The 17,047-nt window shown below is 40.9% G+C and overlaps 1 protein-coding gene across 2 annotated transcripts in view; it reads left to right on the top strand.

The window, feature by feature from the left end:
- Positions 1 to 17,047, top strand: part of bmerb1 (bMERB domain containing 1) — an 83,521-nt gene that overhangs the window by 60,257 nt on the left and 6,217 nt on the right. For both annotated transcript variants that reach the window (XM_061881010.1, XM_061881011.1), the window contains exons 3-5: positions 8,581 to 8,654; positions 16,773 to 16,887; positions 16,956 to 17,038. In XM_061881010.1, the coding sequence (XP_061736994.1) occupies positions 8,581 to 8,654; positions 16,773 to 16,887; positions 16,956 to 17,038 (272 nt within the window). The remainder of the gene's footprint in view (positions 1 to 8,580; positions 8,655 to 16,772; positions 16,888 to 16,955; positions 17,039 to 17,047) is intronic.

Raw genomic sequence — 17,047 nt, 5'->3', positions numbered from 1 at the left:
GGGCCAACACAGATAGACAGACAACATTCGCACTCACATTCACACACTAGGGCTGATTTAGTGTTGCCAATCAACCTATCTCTAGGTGCATGTCTTTGGAGGTGAGAGGAACTGTTGGCGTTACCACACTTTGTGTGTCTTTTTACGCATTGAAATCAGAAAGGACGTTCATTTTCAAAAGTCCATGCGTCCCTGGGACACAGATTTTTATTTAATTTTTTTACCAACCCTTCCTTGTCCACGTTTTTATTGGGTGTCTTCCAAGTAAGTAAATTTCCGGTACAATTTCTTAAATTTTGATTCGCCGAAATGTTTATCAACCACAAACAGCCTACGTTTGCACTCGGACTATCTATCTATCTATCTATTTATCTATCTATCTATCTATCTATCTAACTTTACCGCGAGGGGCTGTCAAAAGAAATACTTCATGGTAAACACTAAGGTTTAACTTCATCCTGTGCCATGTCTCCAGTAAATGAGTTGTTTTAGTCTTTGTGAGTCCATAGAAACTTCACTTTTATCTCCCGCTGTATTGACATCGTTCGAGGCTGGAGACAGGCTAGCTGTTAGCTTCAAGCTAACCATAACCCGACCGGACTCCTCCACCCCTAAAACATACTTTGCAGGTCAACAAACTTACAGGTGAAATTTAATTTAGAAAAAGTTGCAATGTTGACCAATACAACAGAACTGTTTTTTTTTTTCTTTAAAAATGTCATTGCTCAACCTCAAAACATAATATTCAATCAAAATCTACGTTTTTATGAATTATTGACCTATCCAAGGCTCTGATTACTTCACATGAAATATTCCACTTTAAAAAAATATTTTTGCCATTTAAAAAAAAGGGCAGAAAACAAACAAAAAACAACATAAAAAAAACAAACCAAAAAAACTTAAAATTGACGGGTGGATCTGAAATTGTTGTAGACTCCAGAGATTTAAGCGTTACATAAATAATGTATGTATGCCCTGGCACACCATTATCATAATTTCATTAACCAAAGCAAAAAAGTGTTTACACTTTTATTCTGAAATAAATACACCTACAACTTATTAAATAAAAATATAGAAAAAACTACCGGCAGCGGTAAAGTTTACATCCATGAAGGAACGAACAAAGTGAATGAATGTTTACAACTGAATCAATTTACTTATGCATAAAAAATTTTTTTCTTTTGTATTATTTTTTTACTGAATTAACGTTTATGATATTCTTTCTCTAAAACACAATATAGGATGTGAGATATAACAGGACAATGCATACATTTATAATTTTTTTGAAATCGGTTACAAAAAAATTTGACAAAAAATTTACTATGGGGCCCCATTTTTATGACTTGATGGGGTCCCTGGGACGCCGTTTTGAAAATTCCTGGCGCCACCACTGATATATACACACACAATAGTCATTTATACCAATCTGTTTGTATACAGCAGCACTATTCCCTCACAAGTCTGTCCATACCAATGTTTCCCAAATAAATATTTTCTGTTAGACACCCCCCCCCCCCCCCCCCCCCCAACCCCCGGAAGAAGAAAATATTTTGCGCCCCCTTGCTGTCTACCGTCAAATTGTTATAACGATACCTCTGCTTAACATTGTAAGCTTATTAACATTAAAGAAAACAGCACACCAGTCTTTCCTCATCTCCTACCCTGTTTACAGTGAAGCCAAATGCTACAAAATGTATTTCGGAATATCGCATTTCGCATATTATCGCATTATTCATTATTATAAGTGAATTTTGTTGCAGTGTATTGTAGGGTGGCTTAATTCGCAATTCTTATTTATTCCAATTTTAAATCAATTCCCAAGTTTTAATAATTGATTTAAAAAAAAAAAAACTTAAAAAATAATTAATTTTTACGAACATATTTTTTTGAAAATAGTTTTTTAGGCCATCTACGTGCTTACTTGCTGCGTGAATGAGTCATACAGCAGCAGACAAAAGAAGCTTTTCTAACCTACAACTTGTTTTGAAGGTTTTACTATAAAGACAATTTGCCCTATACCAAATACTGTATAGATTGTGGAAATCGGTTGGAATGGAGAATCATGTTGAATCGACATTTCTGAATGATATAGTAACCCTAGAAATCGTAATCGAATCTTAAGTTGTTTCTAAGATTCCCATCCTTAGTACTATATATTGTAGTACTTTAATGTTTATGCATAAAATATACATTTTGTAGCTTATTTTGTATTCTTGGAATGCAGGCTAAATGATCATATTTGACAAAAACAGTCATTATTTCAGTATGCAGGAGGTAGTTCGATAATTGTTTTGTTTTATGGTTGAAATTAATACATGTCCACCATGTATTTATGAAATAGCATTTGTGTGAGCAGCTTACTTTAATTGAAAGAGCCCTAAAGGCGCCATTATGCCGCCGTCATGCTGTTTATCGCTACTCTCAGCCCGTGTGTGACTCCATAAGCCAGATGGCGGTCAGAGGGCAGAAGCTTCTGGAATTCACTGATAGCACTGAGAGACTTTAACACAAGGCTGTTGTGAGAGGGAGGGAGGTTAAGAAGTGAGCATCGGGGATAAATGCCGCAGGAGGAGGGAGACTGACTGGATGAGTCATCAGGCTGATCCATCGCTTGATGAATTCATGTTGCATGTTCTCCATTTGCCACAGACATTATGACGTCTTCATGACAAACCTCACCTGTCGTGTCAGCTGGACAACTCTGATAACTGTGGTTAGCTAATAATAGTCTATCAGAAGTAGAGGTGGGAATCTTTTGACACCTCACGATTCGATTACAATTCATGAGCTACGATTTTTTTTTAAATCCATTATTGATGCATCTTTAATTTATGTATATTTATGCAGTTTTACAGTTATTTTTGTTTTACTAAATACGCGTTTATCACTTGCAACTTTGAAAAACAGTGCACTTGTAATGAGAGACCGTTAAAGTAATTGTCACATTTACTAAATTAATGGAAATGTGTGCAAAACTGGAACATTGAGTGCCCTACAATAAAGGAGCGGGTCAGATCTCTTGGTGAGATGGCTGTCTGTATTACTTTATTTACAATAAATACATCAATTATCGATTATTGACATTTACTAATAATCCTCCATGTATGCGTCTAAAAATATAATATTTCCCCCAGCTTTTATCAGATGTATAGCTAATTAACACTGGCTGTGTGTTAATTAGCGCACTTCCACACATTGCATTTTGATTCACACTGCCAAGTACGACAAAATGATGTGCGCCGCCAGTTCCCAGATGTTGCACTTCAGAAGAAAAAAAAACAATGGTTAGTGTAACCAAACTCAGTAGTTGCCACCTTTGCTACGTAGCAGAAGGCCTCACCATCTACATCTAAAAATAAGTCACATTCTGCCACCAGCTTCAAGCACTCACACAATTAATGTACATTAAATTAACAGTTAGCATGCTAGGGCTATGAGTGTAGTTGCCATCTTTGCTACGTAGCAGAAGGCATCAACATCTACATTTAAAAATAAGTCACATTCTGCCACCAGCTTCAAGCACTCACACAGTTAATGTACATTAAATTAACAGTTATCATGCTAGGGCTGTGAGTGCAGCTGCTTGTATTAGCATACACGAATTGGCACAATCAACCACGGACACATTTCAGCTGTGCATGTCAGCCTTCAACAATGAAAACAGGCATTTAGGAAGTAAAAGACAATTAGGCCAAACAATAGAGGGCACATATCTTCGGTTGGTAAAGTGGCCGTGCCAGCAACTTGAGGGATTCAGGTTTGATTCCTGCTTCCGCCATTATAGTCACTGCCGTTGTGTCCTTGGGCAAGGCACTTTACCCACCCGCTCCCAGTGCCACCCACACTGGTTTAAATGTAACTTAGATATTGGGTTTCACTATGTAAAGCGCTTTGAGTCACTAGAAAAAAGCGCTATATAAATACAATTCACTTCACTCCTTCTTCCTAGGGGGGCTGGGGGTAGACAGACTTGTGAGGCAAAAATGCTGTTGAATTTCTCCCAGGGATCAATACAGTACTTTGTATTCTATTCTATATAAACAGATGGGTGTAAATGATTATTGTTTTTAAGTGCAAAAAGATAAACTTAGCGTCCTTTTTTAGTGTTAAAAAGCAGTTTTATTTTTATTTCATATTTAATACAAAGTGTATAAGAATAATTAAAATCTTCAGTCAGTAGAAACGAACAAATGGACAAAAAACATGTCTTTCCATATGACCACACCGGAACCCAATTTCTTATTAAAAATTGCACGCTGGCAGAAACATTTAAGAGAAAGACCAGATGATCATGGCTCAATATGTTTTTATATTCAAATGCGGGATACAACATCACAATGTGTTTTGCCTTCAGGCCTGTCCGCCGTCTCATCCTAAAATAGCAACTCCCAGTTCTGATGTCAGATGACATTTGTTTTTGGTTTGTTTTTTTGTTTCTGCTGAAAGGTGATTTTAATTTTTGTTATATGGAATCCAAAATGAAAATAAAACTGTTTTTAGATCTGGTTTTTGCTCTGCGATACTGACACGCAGAGCTGTTTTTCCAAGTGAAATTTCAACTACCCTAAAATGTTTTTGTTTTCTAATTTTCATTCATAAAAATAAAATTAAATGACCAAGACATACACTGACCAAGGTGGAGGTGATTCAATAAACTTTTTAGAATGAAGTACATTAAAATGACAAATTCTGCATTTTGCACAATCTTGTTGAGCAGCACCGTAAGAAAATATTTGTTAAAATTCCACAAAAACTGCAGTTCCCCTTCAAGTTAAAATATAAGGGCAAAATACAAGTCTCCAGGCGAAAACGGGAGGGTTAACAATGTATCATATTAGGGCTGGGTGATATGGCCTTTCATTAATATCTCAATATTTTTAGGCCACAATACACAATATATATACTTCGGTATTTTGCCTTAACCTTCAATGAACACCTGATGCATATAATCACAGCAGTATGATGATTCTATGTCTTCATTAAAAAAATCTTGTTCATACTGCATTAATATATGCTCATTTTAAACTTTCATGCAGAGAGGGAAATCACAACTAAGTCAATTTACCAAAACTTTATTTATTAGTTACTAAGGAGTGGCACAAACATTCATGTCATTTCAAAACAAAGGGCTAAATTGTCAGAGACATTTTTAAAAAAGCTATTAGTGCACTTTTGTGCATGATGTCACTAAGATGAATTATCAGAACGACACTAAATTAAAGTGCACTTTTTGTACAGAAAGCCACTACAATAGTTTAAAATTATGTCACACAAGATATTTCAACAACTGTCAAATAAAAATGAGCTGCAGGATAGGAAATCAAATATGTATGTCCTTCGCTATGTGGTAGGTTACTGCGGATGTTATCTCCTTCTGTTGTTGACTATTTTTTGTTGATGTGGAAATGTAAGACGCCAGGCTCAATTGGGGCAGTGCTGGTTGCTTCTGCATTTTGTTGGTGTTGCACCAGCCGGGGGCGTTGACATGCGCAGTTTCAAGTACTCCTTATTTTCTAGAGGGTGACTTTTTAAATGATGCTACAAATTAGTAGTGCTGCTACTTTTTGTAGCAACGCTTTTGCCGCATACTTGACATATTACAATTGTCTGTTCAACATCTTCCTGCTCGAAGCCAAACCACCGCCAGACGATGGACCCTGTGTTGTTTTTCTTGGGAATTAATTCTTCTTCCTCCATTTGTTACCGGATTGGCACCTTCTCTCTATCTCGTATTACCACTTGCACGGCTCCGCTTGCACCACCTGCCACAGCTAACCTTACCTGTGCCGCTACCTCTCGGCTCGGTGAAGGCACATGACGTTGCACGCGCAACAGTATGTGACGTATGTAAGAAGGTGCGCTTGTTTTATGTCTTTGTGAGAAGGCGAGACAAGAAAGAGGGAGAAACGCCTGCAGTGTAATGGCCGCAGCTAAAAGCAACTGCGTGAGAACGTGTACTCGAATACTCACGATATAGTCATTTTCTACATCGCAGACAAACCCTAGCCCTGTATCATATTATATCATACATATTGAAATGTACTGATGGAAGTATTGCATTTTATTTGAGAGATAATCTATGACTTTCAACATCTCTTTAGGTTTCCATGTGGATTTAATGCAGTTGAACACAAAAAATGTATTATCATCTAGTTACAAACTACATGTTAGGGCCTAGACTGCACAGTGCATAAAGGCTTCATTTTGGAATAATTCAGGGGCGTCCAAAGATTACACTTGATTATTGATCAGATATTATTACACTTGTTCTATCAGCTATAACTCAAAGCTAAAATGTGGATGTTTTGTTAAGATATATAATATATATTGACCATCATTGCGTGGGTTCCCTCCGGGTACTCCGGCTTCCTCCCACCTCCAAAGACATGCACCTGGGGATAGGTTGATTGGCAACACTAAATGGGCCCTAGTGTGTGAATGTGAGTGTGAATAATGTCTATCTGTTTTGGCCCTGCGATGAGGTGGCGACTTGTCCAGGGTGTACCCTGCCTCCCGCCCGTGTGCAGCTGAAATAGGCCTTAACTTTAACAACCATATTGCTACAATAATAAACATTTCAAAAAGTAAAAATCCACCCACAAGGAGATGAATGAATGGAGCTGACACACTAAGGAAGCGGGAAAGACAGGTGCAACGGGGCTGGAAGGTCGCGCGCTCCCACCCCTTATCGTGTGTACTCTTCTGTTGTTTAAGCAGCGGTACCTTCCCTCGCTTTGCAATAGGTCTGCTCTGGCATATGTGTCTTCACAACTGAAACTTGTGGCACGGTCACAGACCTTGCTGTGTCAATCTTTGTCTGTCATACTTGCGAGCGCCATTGATCTAATGTACTCTTTGCAAATAGTTTTGTTTTAATCCGCGGGGATTCCCTCCTTTTTTTGCACGCTGGCTTTTTGGTACTCATTTTGAGTTGGCAAAATGGAAAAAAAAACATGTCAAAAGGGGAAAAACACACAAAGGCCACACATACTGAAGCGCTGAGACATGAGTGTGTCTTGTGCAGAAAGTGAGTGGAAGGCTCCACCTCCGCTACAATGACGCACCCTGCGGTTTTGTCTGCAGGCGTGAAAATGAATGATTGAAGGAAGCATTTGTACACTGAGACAAGGTTCGCACACTGAGGCATACTTGGGCCGATCCAAAAGTTGGTACATCCAAAAGTTTCGAATAGAGGGGTTCAGAGATCGAGGTTCCACTCTATATTTATTACATTGTAGTGTGGAATGTTAGAAACTGTTTGATAAAGTGAAATTACTGAGAGAACAAATTGGTAGGTATACAAAATACTAACGTTATAACCGAATTATGCTTTTGAAGAGTTAATTTGTATTCTGGGGACACCTAATGGTTACATTATTTCATCATATTTAGGTCATGACGCAGGATGTTGAATGATCCAGAGACGTTTGTGACTGGATACTTTCTAATACTCTTCTGTTTTGGAGAGAGACATTGAATCTTTAAGTAATATGCAGCTATAATTATTTGATTATATTGACAAATGTGTTGCCCCGCGATGAGGTGCCGACATGTCCAGGGTGTACACTGCCTTCCGCCCGATTGTAGCTAAGATAGGCACCAGCGACCCCCGAAACCCCAAAGGGAATAAGCGGTAGAAAATGGATGGACGGATGGAAAAATGTGTTTTAACTGCTATGTTGTTCAATTAAGTACACTTAATACGCACATCTAGCTTGTGTGTTTAGTCTTTGTTGTGTAGCTGCTAGGTCCTAGTAGCCTATAGCCTACCATGTTTACCTTTTGTAAATGAATTCACAAAAATACAAGGAAAGAAACTTGTGTGCTTATTATAGGACATGATGTCCAGCTTTGTAAGAAATCACGATGCAGGACTGCTTGTATCCGAGCTAATATCCATTCATCCATTTTTCTACCGCTTATTTCCTTTGAGGTCGCGGGAGGCGCTGTTGCTTATCTCATCTACAATCGGGCCGAAGGCGGGGTACACCCTGGAAGTCACCACCTCATCACAGGGCCAACACAGATAGACAGACAACATTCACACTCACATTCACACACTAGGGCCACTTTAGTGTTGCCAATCAACCTATCCCCAGGTGCATGTCTTTGGAAGTGGGAGGAAGCCCGAGTACACAAAGGGAACCCACGCATTCACGGGGAGAACATGCAATCTCCACACAGAAAGATCCCGAGCCCGGGATTGAACCCAGGACTATTCATAACCTTCGTATTGTGAGGCAGACTCACAATCCCCTCTACCACCGTGTTGCCCTAAGCTGATATTGAGATTTTTATATGCAAATGTGAAGTATCATCCGATGTTCTTTTTTTTTTTTTTGCCGATATCAAACTGATTTCAATATCAATCTGGACGTCCTTAATAGTTGGTATTCATGTGGGTTAATAAGTAACAAGACATGATGACAAAATAGAATAAAAAAAATAATTCAAGTTCATTTATTTCAAACTACAATAAAGTTGCCTCTTCTTTCTTCACATGTAATGTGATCAATGTTGCCACTCATGAAGAAGTAGAATGTGCTCTTAACCGTGATGATTGGGAATCTTGTCTTATAGGATGGATGACATCCAGCTGTGCAAAGACATCATGAGTTTGAAGCAGGAGCTGAGGCAGATTGTTGCAGTGGCAGGTAAATCTCAACCAATGTACGCTAACTCTAAACTTTATTCGAAGCATCTCATCGTCTCTTACATAGCAAAGCAAGTGATATTTACACCTTACACCAGAAAGTCACAAAGCGATGATGTATTTATAGGACGCACGCACACACACACTGGGTGACGTGGCAGATGTGTGAGAGCGTCATACAGTATATGCGTCAAATGTACGCACATCGCGCCTCTGCATGCACTGTTGAGCTGAGAATGCAACAACACGGAGTACTTGTGCACATTCTCTTTGGCCACTTGATTAGGTACGCTTACACTCTCCACTATACGAAGATAATAATGCTCAGGTTTCAGTGACAAAACCTGCCAGTGTGATACTGCAAAGTACTTGTAGTATTGATAAAAGTACTGCATCAGCTTTAACACATTTAGTGAATTAAACACGCTAAAACCAATTTAATGTAAGTCAGTGTACTATATTTATGAGCAACTGTTTATTATTTGTAATCTAATAATATATTTTATTACTAATCAATATATGTATTTCCATAATATGCTAAGGACCAATAAAAAAATTAGCTGTGGGCTGAAAATACTGGACACTCCTGACCTAGGATGAGGAACTGAAATGTCAGTGCAAAATGAGTTGGGTATCATTTTCAAGGACACACTCACTCACACACACACTCACTTGCTTATGGTAGTCCATCGTATCCGATGATGACTTCCACTTCTTTTATTGGTGGGTTTTGAGGTGACTAAAAAGTCCAATACGAGAGCCACATGGTCTATTGCAATGGGAGCATATGAAGATAGTGTTCGTTGTGGTCTTGGCTGCAAGGCCCATCTTCCTCCTCTGGCGTTTCCCTTCCCTTGCTGCTCTTCTCTCCTCTTCAAAATGTTGAAGTCCTTCATGACAAAGTTGCCTCCAGAGAGGGCGATCTGAGGCAGAGCTTTCCAGCTGTGTGTGTTGTATTCCACACCTCTTGAGAGTTATTTTCAGTTGGTCCTTATATCTCCGCTTTTGGCCTCCTGCAGATCTCTGGCCATGATGAAGTTGACCATACAGTAGTTGTCGCAGAAGTCTATCAACAGGCATTCTGATGGTGTGGCCGGTCCATCGCAATTGGTACTTGAGTAAAGTGGCCTCCATGCTCTTGGTACCAGTTTTGCTAAGGACTTCCGTGTGTGGCACCCGATCACGCCATGTCAGCCCAAGGATCCGCTGGAGACACTTGATGTGAAAGTTCTCCAGCTGTTGGATGTGGCGGCGATACAGGGTCCAAGCTTCACAGCCATATAATAGTATGGAGACACAGATGGCTTGGTAGACTGCCACCTTGGTACGTATGCTGAGGTCTTTGTTCACATACACCCTCTTACGCAGTCTACCAAAGGAGGCTGAGGCAGACCTTATTCGGTTTTGAACATCATTGTCAATGCTGCAGTTTTCGGAGAGGATGCTCTCAAGATATTTGAAGTCAGGGACTATTGCTAGGGGCTTGTCATCGATGTTAAAGACAGGTGATGGTGGTCGAGTTGGCGGAGGGGCGTTCCACTGGCAGAGTACTTCCGTCTTTACAGTGTTCACAGTGAGACCCAGTCTACTATAGGCCTTCACAGCAGCTGTTAGCGTCGCCTGCAGAGCCTCTGATGTATGTGCCACAAAGGCACATACATCAGCATACTGTAACTCCACAATGTTCACAGTTTTAACCTTGGTAGCCGCTTGCAGTCTTCTGATGTTAAATAAGCTTCCATCCAACCTGTAATCCACCAACACACCACTGCTTCCCTCAACTTCTTTGTGCAGTAGCCAGGTGACACTCATAAGGAAGATGTTGAATAGCACAGGTGCAAGTACACAACCCTGTCTGACACCTGTGGATACCATGAAAGGCCTATACTGCAGTCCTCCTGTTGTTACCTGAGCCATCATTCCCTCGTGGAAACTTTGCAAGATGTTTACAAACTTCTGCGGGCAACCAACCCTGAGAAGGACCGCCCAGAGCAAGTCTCTGTTGACCGTATCAAAGGCCTTTGATGATAAGTCCACAAACGCCATGTACAGATCTTGATGATGCTCCCGACACTTCTCTTGTAGCTGGCGTGTAGTGAAAATCATGTCCACAGTGCTGCGATTTTTCCTGAAGCCACATTGAGACTCAGGCAACAGGTGTTCTGTTATGCTTCGTATGAGTCTTGACAGCATCACTTTGGCAAGAACCTTGCCAGCAGCAGATACTATTGCCACAGACAGACTTCTCACCCTTCCCTTTATATATGGTTATGACATTTGCATCCCGCCATTGTTGGGAGACTGCTCCGCGGTTCCATATATCAGCAATGTAATGGAAAATTGCTCTGGTACAGAGATAGCCTCCCTGTTTAAGGATCTCTGCAGGGATGCCATCTGGGCCAGGGGTCTTGTTGTTCTTAAGTGACCTAATTGTAGCCCAGACTTCAGAGAAGGTTGGCGGAAGATCCAGTTCTTCAATAGTTGGGTAGCGGGGCAGCTCATCCAGCACTGCCAGATCAGAGGTGGAAGGTTGGTTTAAAAGTATCTGGAAGTGTTCCGCCCATCTGTCCACAACTTCTTTCTGGTCCTTTATGAGGGTTAAACCATCAGCCGACTTCACAGGTGAGAGAGAGAGGAGTTCCTGGGGCCGTGGATGGTTTTCACAGCATTATAGAAGTTGTGCATGTCGTTCTTCACTGCAAAATGTTTGATTTCTTGAGCCTTGTCAGTCCACCAGTCATTTTTCAGTTTTCGTAGGACATTCTTTACCTCCTTCCTTGATGTTCTCCAGTGCTGCTTTAGCCTGAGAGATGTAGGGTTGTTCAGGGCTGCGTTATGGGCCTTGTGCATGGTGTTCAGTATGGTTCTGATGGATTCGGAGTTTTCGTCAAACCAGTCCTGATGCCTCCTACGGCGGTAGCCAATAGTCTCAGCTGCAGCCTCATAGAGCTTTGAGCTAAGCTTGGTCCAATTGTCATCAACACTGCCTTCAGGGCTCAGGAAGGGGTCGAGTTCCTGCAGCTTTCCTGCAATGGAGGACGAAGGCTGTTCCGGGCCTCGTCTGCTTCAAGTCTGGCACAGTCTAATCGCTTCTTGCCAGTTTTTCGGAGACGAACAGGGGGACGTACTGACGCTCGCAACTTGGAGGTAATCATGCGGTGGTGGTCAGTCCAGCAATCAGCACCTCGCATTGTGCGGGTGATATGCACGTCCTTGGTGTCCTTGCGTCTCACGATGATGTAATCCAGCAGATGCCATTGCTTGGATCGTGGGTGCATCCAGGAAGCCTAGGGACGGCGTGGCGCAGTGGGAGAGTGGCCGTGCGCAACCCGAGGGTCCCTGGTTCAAATCCCACCTAGTACCAACCTCGTCACGTCCGTTGTGTCCTGAGCAAGACACTTCACCCTTGCTCCTGATGGGTGCTGGTTGGCGCCTTGCATGGCAGCTCCCTCCATCAGTGTGTGAATGTGTGTGTGAATGGGTAAATGTGGAAGTAGTGTCAAAGCGCTTTGAGTACCTTGAAGGTAGAAAAGTGCTATACAAGTACAACCCATTTATTTATTTTATTTGTGTTTATTTTTCTGTTGGAAGATTGTGTTGGTGATTGTCAGGTCATGCTCAGCACAGAGACTGAGTAGCCTCATGCCATTGCTGTTGACCTTCCCGATACCATGCTTCCCAATCACTCTTTTCCATATGAGGTGGTTTTTCCCCACCCTGGCATTAAAATCACCAAGCAGGAAGATTTTGTCACTGCTAGGGATGCGCTGTAGGGCCTCTAATTCCTGGTAGAAACGGTCCTTTGCCTCATTCTCGGACGGTAGAGTTGGCGCATAGGCACTGAGAAGAGTTGCGTAGTGGTGTTTTGCCAGGGGGATATGGACAGACATGAGTCTTTCACTTATGCCGGTAGGTGTTTCAGTGAAACTGGGTAGCAGGCTGTTTTTTATTGCCAAACCAACACCATGGTGATGCGGTCCTTCTGTAGGGTAACCCTTCCAGAAAAGGGTATAACCCTGGCCTTCTTCTTTTAGGGATCCCTCATCCAGAAGTCTGGTCTCACTCAAGGCGGCGATGTCAATTCCATAAGGTCTGAGCTCAGCAGCAACAAGTGCAGATCTTCTTTGCGGCCGGTCCGGATTGTTGTCCAGGAGGGTTCTAATGTTCCATGTAGCCAATTTCAGGGAAACTTGTTTACTTTTTGTTTTTCGACCGCGGTAGTGGAATGTCCCGGTAGGTGCGGTATCCTACCCAGGGTGTGAAGAGTGGGCAATGTTTAGGCCACCTTTTCTAGGCCTGTCCCCAACTTTGGGGTGAGCAGTGTGGCTCCTAAATAGGGCTGCTCAGTCATACAGGGGTCTGCCAAAATCAGCTGCCACTCAATTCCCAGCTGATAGCGACCATTATAGCCCTGAATCGCTGACGTGCAGGGATCTAACTAGAGGCTCCCAGTTCATTCTAACCTGCCCCCGTTATCAGACATCCTGACACCGTCAGACTTTTTGCTTTAGAATCCAATTGCAGTTCTGGATCCACCAAGGTCAGAAGCAGAGACCTGTGCGGTGATACTTTTTAAGTGCCTCTGGGGGTGCACAGTTCCCAGCCACACTATCTTCGCCACAAAGAGATGGAGCCTAGTGGCAAGGGGGAAACCCAGGACAACCAGCACCTCTTCACAGCTGCAGGAGGCCGCCGGCACCATCAGTCTGTCGTGGCCCGCCTACGTGTGCCTCCATCACGGTGCTTTTCTCTCGGGTGTGCTCCCCTAGCCTTTGTCTTCCTGGACTTACCCGCAAGGCAGCGAATCGATCCCCTACCTTTTAGCCTGAAGTCGCAAGACTCCAGTTACCGTGTGTTGCCACGAGGAGGCAAGGTGAGGGGTCTTGGTGAAGGAGAGGCTTTGTACTGACCTCGGAAGGCTTACGCACTCGGCTTCCTTTACCCAGCTGGGTTGGTCAGCGGCAAGAGCTTTGCGTCACATGCATCCCTACATGCAACGTCTCTCTAGCATGCTGCACTAGACGCATCACTACACCCTGCGAGCCAGGCCCGCTAACACACACACACACACACACACACAACAGAGACATTTTGCCAGGTTTGTTGTTATAGTCATTATTTATTTGTTACAAACATGTTTAAAAAGGTTACGTTATTGAACATCACATGGTTACATTTGCACAATACAACATATCTGAAAAGGAGTTGGAAGAATCAAAGCTTGAATTTAATCCTACCCCTTCTCCTTGTTTCTTACTGATAAATAATTCTCACCATAACATCTAATTTGAATGTTTAAATGAAGTTTACTCCCGGTGGGAAAGAAACAAAGGTGTCAAGAAAAGGTCAAATCTAACTTAAGTAATACAAAAAGGCACATACCGTACTGCTTTGAAAATGTGGACTTAATTGTACACTTCATAATTGAGCCCTAGATACACATAACATAACTTAATGGTCAAAAGTAAAAAAAAAAGGTTATGTACTACTTAATATTGTAGAAATTGCCCCATGTTACTATTATTTCCAAACAATAAGGAAAACAAAAGCATCAGTTGGAGCAAATAAAGTGGTTTCTTTGTGACTACTGTGTTGTGTTTTGCCCCTCTGGAATTGTGTTTGCCGCTGGTCAAATATACAGTAAATGTGCATATGACTCACCTAAGAAACACAAGCCTGCTGCATTTCCTGCTGTGCTGGCAGTAGGATTTATGCAGTGATAGCATTAGCCTCCCTCACCTACGACTCACATTACTCTTCTTGTTCACAACAGGAAAAGCTGATGTTTGCGCTCATTTTTCAAGCCAAGTTACCAGGGAGATGCTCTTAAGCTTTTATACTGAACAATTTTATTCTGGCTTTGTTTCCTTCTTATTTTCTTGCTCAAGTCTCAACTGAACTACAGTATACTATTTTCTCCTTGGAAATATTTCACGCAAACTTAAATTGTAATTATGGCACGAGCATCGAACAAAACGTTATTGTGTCTTTAATTATTACCTCCGCCAGGAAGTTATTGTTTGTTTGTTATTTATAGTCAGCCACATAACTTTAAAAGATCATGGGTGGATTTTGATGAAAGCTTCAGGAAATATGATAAAAACAATTGACTGCATTTTGAGGGTGACCTAAATAGTTTTTATAGAACAAAGTCAAACTTTTTTTCATCGAGGGCCACGTTGCAGTTATGACTGGACTTCTATTAGTAAATATTTATGAATGTTAAATTTGTCTGATATTTTTACACACAGGATATCTGCGATGTCTTAAAAAGTCTTAATGGGGAACTTCACTTTTTGGGGGGAATTTTGCCCATCGTTCACAATCATGAGAGACATGATGACGGATTAATTTTTTTTTTGCACTCAAAATATTAAATAAATGTGATCATAAGCCCGCTTTCAATGGGCACGTTCAATTTTGCCTGTAAAGCCCCTAAAAAACATCTCCATTAAGGCTTCATATACGTGATGCAAGTATATATGTATCGTAGTAACAGGCACATTATAATATTTACGTATTTTTATCATCTTAAGCATACGCGGCGCATTAATTTAACAAATGCATCACGACATTTGCTTTTTTTTTTTTCTTTCTTCATCACTGATTTCTGCCCACTGCAGACTTTGAGAGCCAACAAATATAATAAAACATAATTTACTGTGCAACATCAGCTTTCATTAGGATGCCGACTGCTAGGATGTTTATTTAGATGAAAAATGTCTCATAATCCTCACAAAGAAACAGGGTAGCAGGGCGGGGGCCAACAAGCGCTTTTTGTGTCGTCCTCACCAGTTTCGAGTCCTAAATTGGCTGTCAAAGTGTCCAACTTGTCGGATTACCTACTCAGACGTCTCATGTGAGATGAGGGTAGATGCATGATTTATGACCGAGAATAAACTTACAGGGACCAGGGAAGCGAGGAAATAGCAGACCATTCGATGATGTGAACATTGGGAGACACAGAAGTTACTACGCCGCTTTAAGTAGTTTGTGTGTGTTAGTGCTTATTAAACCAATGTCACTCATACTTGGGTAATATTCAGATCACAAAATGTAAATTGAGTATTGTTGGCACTTTTTGATTGGTTATTTATTGTTTTTTATGGCCGGAAAAGTGGAGCTCCCATTAGCTCCGTTGTAAGCAAACTTTTATTTACGTTTATTTGATATTTAGAATGGACTAAAACAAATCCATCTTTTCTCATGTCTTTTAAAATGATTGTGGATTGAATTGTGATAATAATTACTTATTTTATCTTTCTGGAAAATATTGGACACAATGTGTTGTCAAGCTTATGAGATGTGATGCAAGTGTTAAGCCACTGTGACACTTCATTTTTAAAAAATGTTTATTTTTTACAAATGGCTGTGATGATAATGTAAATGAGGGACTTTTAATTACTGTTACGTTGGAATTCTCATTCATTTTGATACTCTTTTTGATATTCATTTTTATTTGTCTACTTTTGGATTGTTTGGTGTCATGTTTGTGTGTCTTCTCAATAGCTCTGTTGATTGCTATTCCGAATGTTGCTGGAATTGGAATTGAAACTGTATTATTTTTTTGGACTGATTAATTTAGAAAAAATAATAAATAAAAAAATGATTGAACAATGGGCTAAATTCCCAAAAAGTGCAGTTCCCCTTTAACAACAATTGTAAGAATTTAAGGCCCTAAAGTGTCTACAATCCCCCTAAAACCTTATGAAAGGTCGATTTTGAAAGCGTCCGTTATTAGAAACATGCATAAACTTCGGTCTTGCTTTGAAATATTTTCATTTTTTGAGGACGCTATAACGTAACAGAACTAAAGTAGGCTCCCTGTGCTGCCTGGTGAAAAAGGTATTGCGCCCCACCAGCTCGTGTGTGCTGTGCGGGCACAGTGTGTGTAGTTACAGTTCTGCATAACAGCGGAAAAAACTTAACAAAAAAAGCCCACCGGAAAACCGAATGACTTGCATAGGAGGATGAGTAAGTGAAAATTTAACAATTTGATTTATCCTTTGATTCAATAGTTGTTTTTTAACAACCACATATAGCTGTGGTTGTTCAACAACTGCCTAATAATTGTTTTAATGTTTTAATATGGCTTCCTTTGTCATATGACGTTCTGCAGAGAAAGACAAGAGCAAGAAAGACAAGCAGCAGGAAGAAGAAATGATCCTGAAAATCCATAAACTGGTGCAAAAGAGGGATTTCTTGGTGGATGATGCAGAGGTGGAAAGATTAAGGTAGACCGTTCAAGTAGTTCAATGAACGTTAATATCGATCATATATTACTAATATTTGTATTCTTTAGGGAGCAAGAGGAGGACAAGGAGATGGCCGAGTTCCTCAGGCTAAAACTGATGCCACTGGAGAAGACGCTCAAGGTCAAACAAAGTGAGTTGC

The sequence above is a fragment of the Nerophis ophidion genome, linkage group LG20, assembly GCF_033978795.1.
Source record: "Nerophis ophidion isolate RoL-2023_Sa linkage group LG20, RoL_Noph_v1.0, whole genome shotgun sequence".
Lineage (NCBI taxonomy): Eukaryota > Metazoa > Chordata > Actinopteri > Syngnathiformes > Syngnathidae > Nerophis > Nerophis ophidion.
Note: the sequence above shows the minus strand (reverse complement) of the source record. Positions and strands in the feature narration are given on the sequence as shown.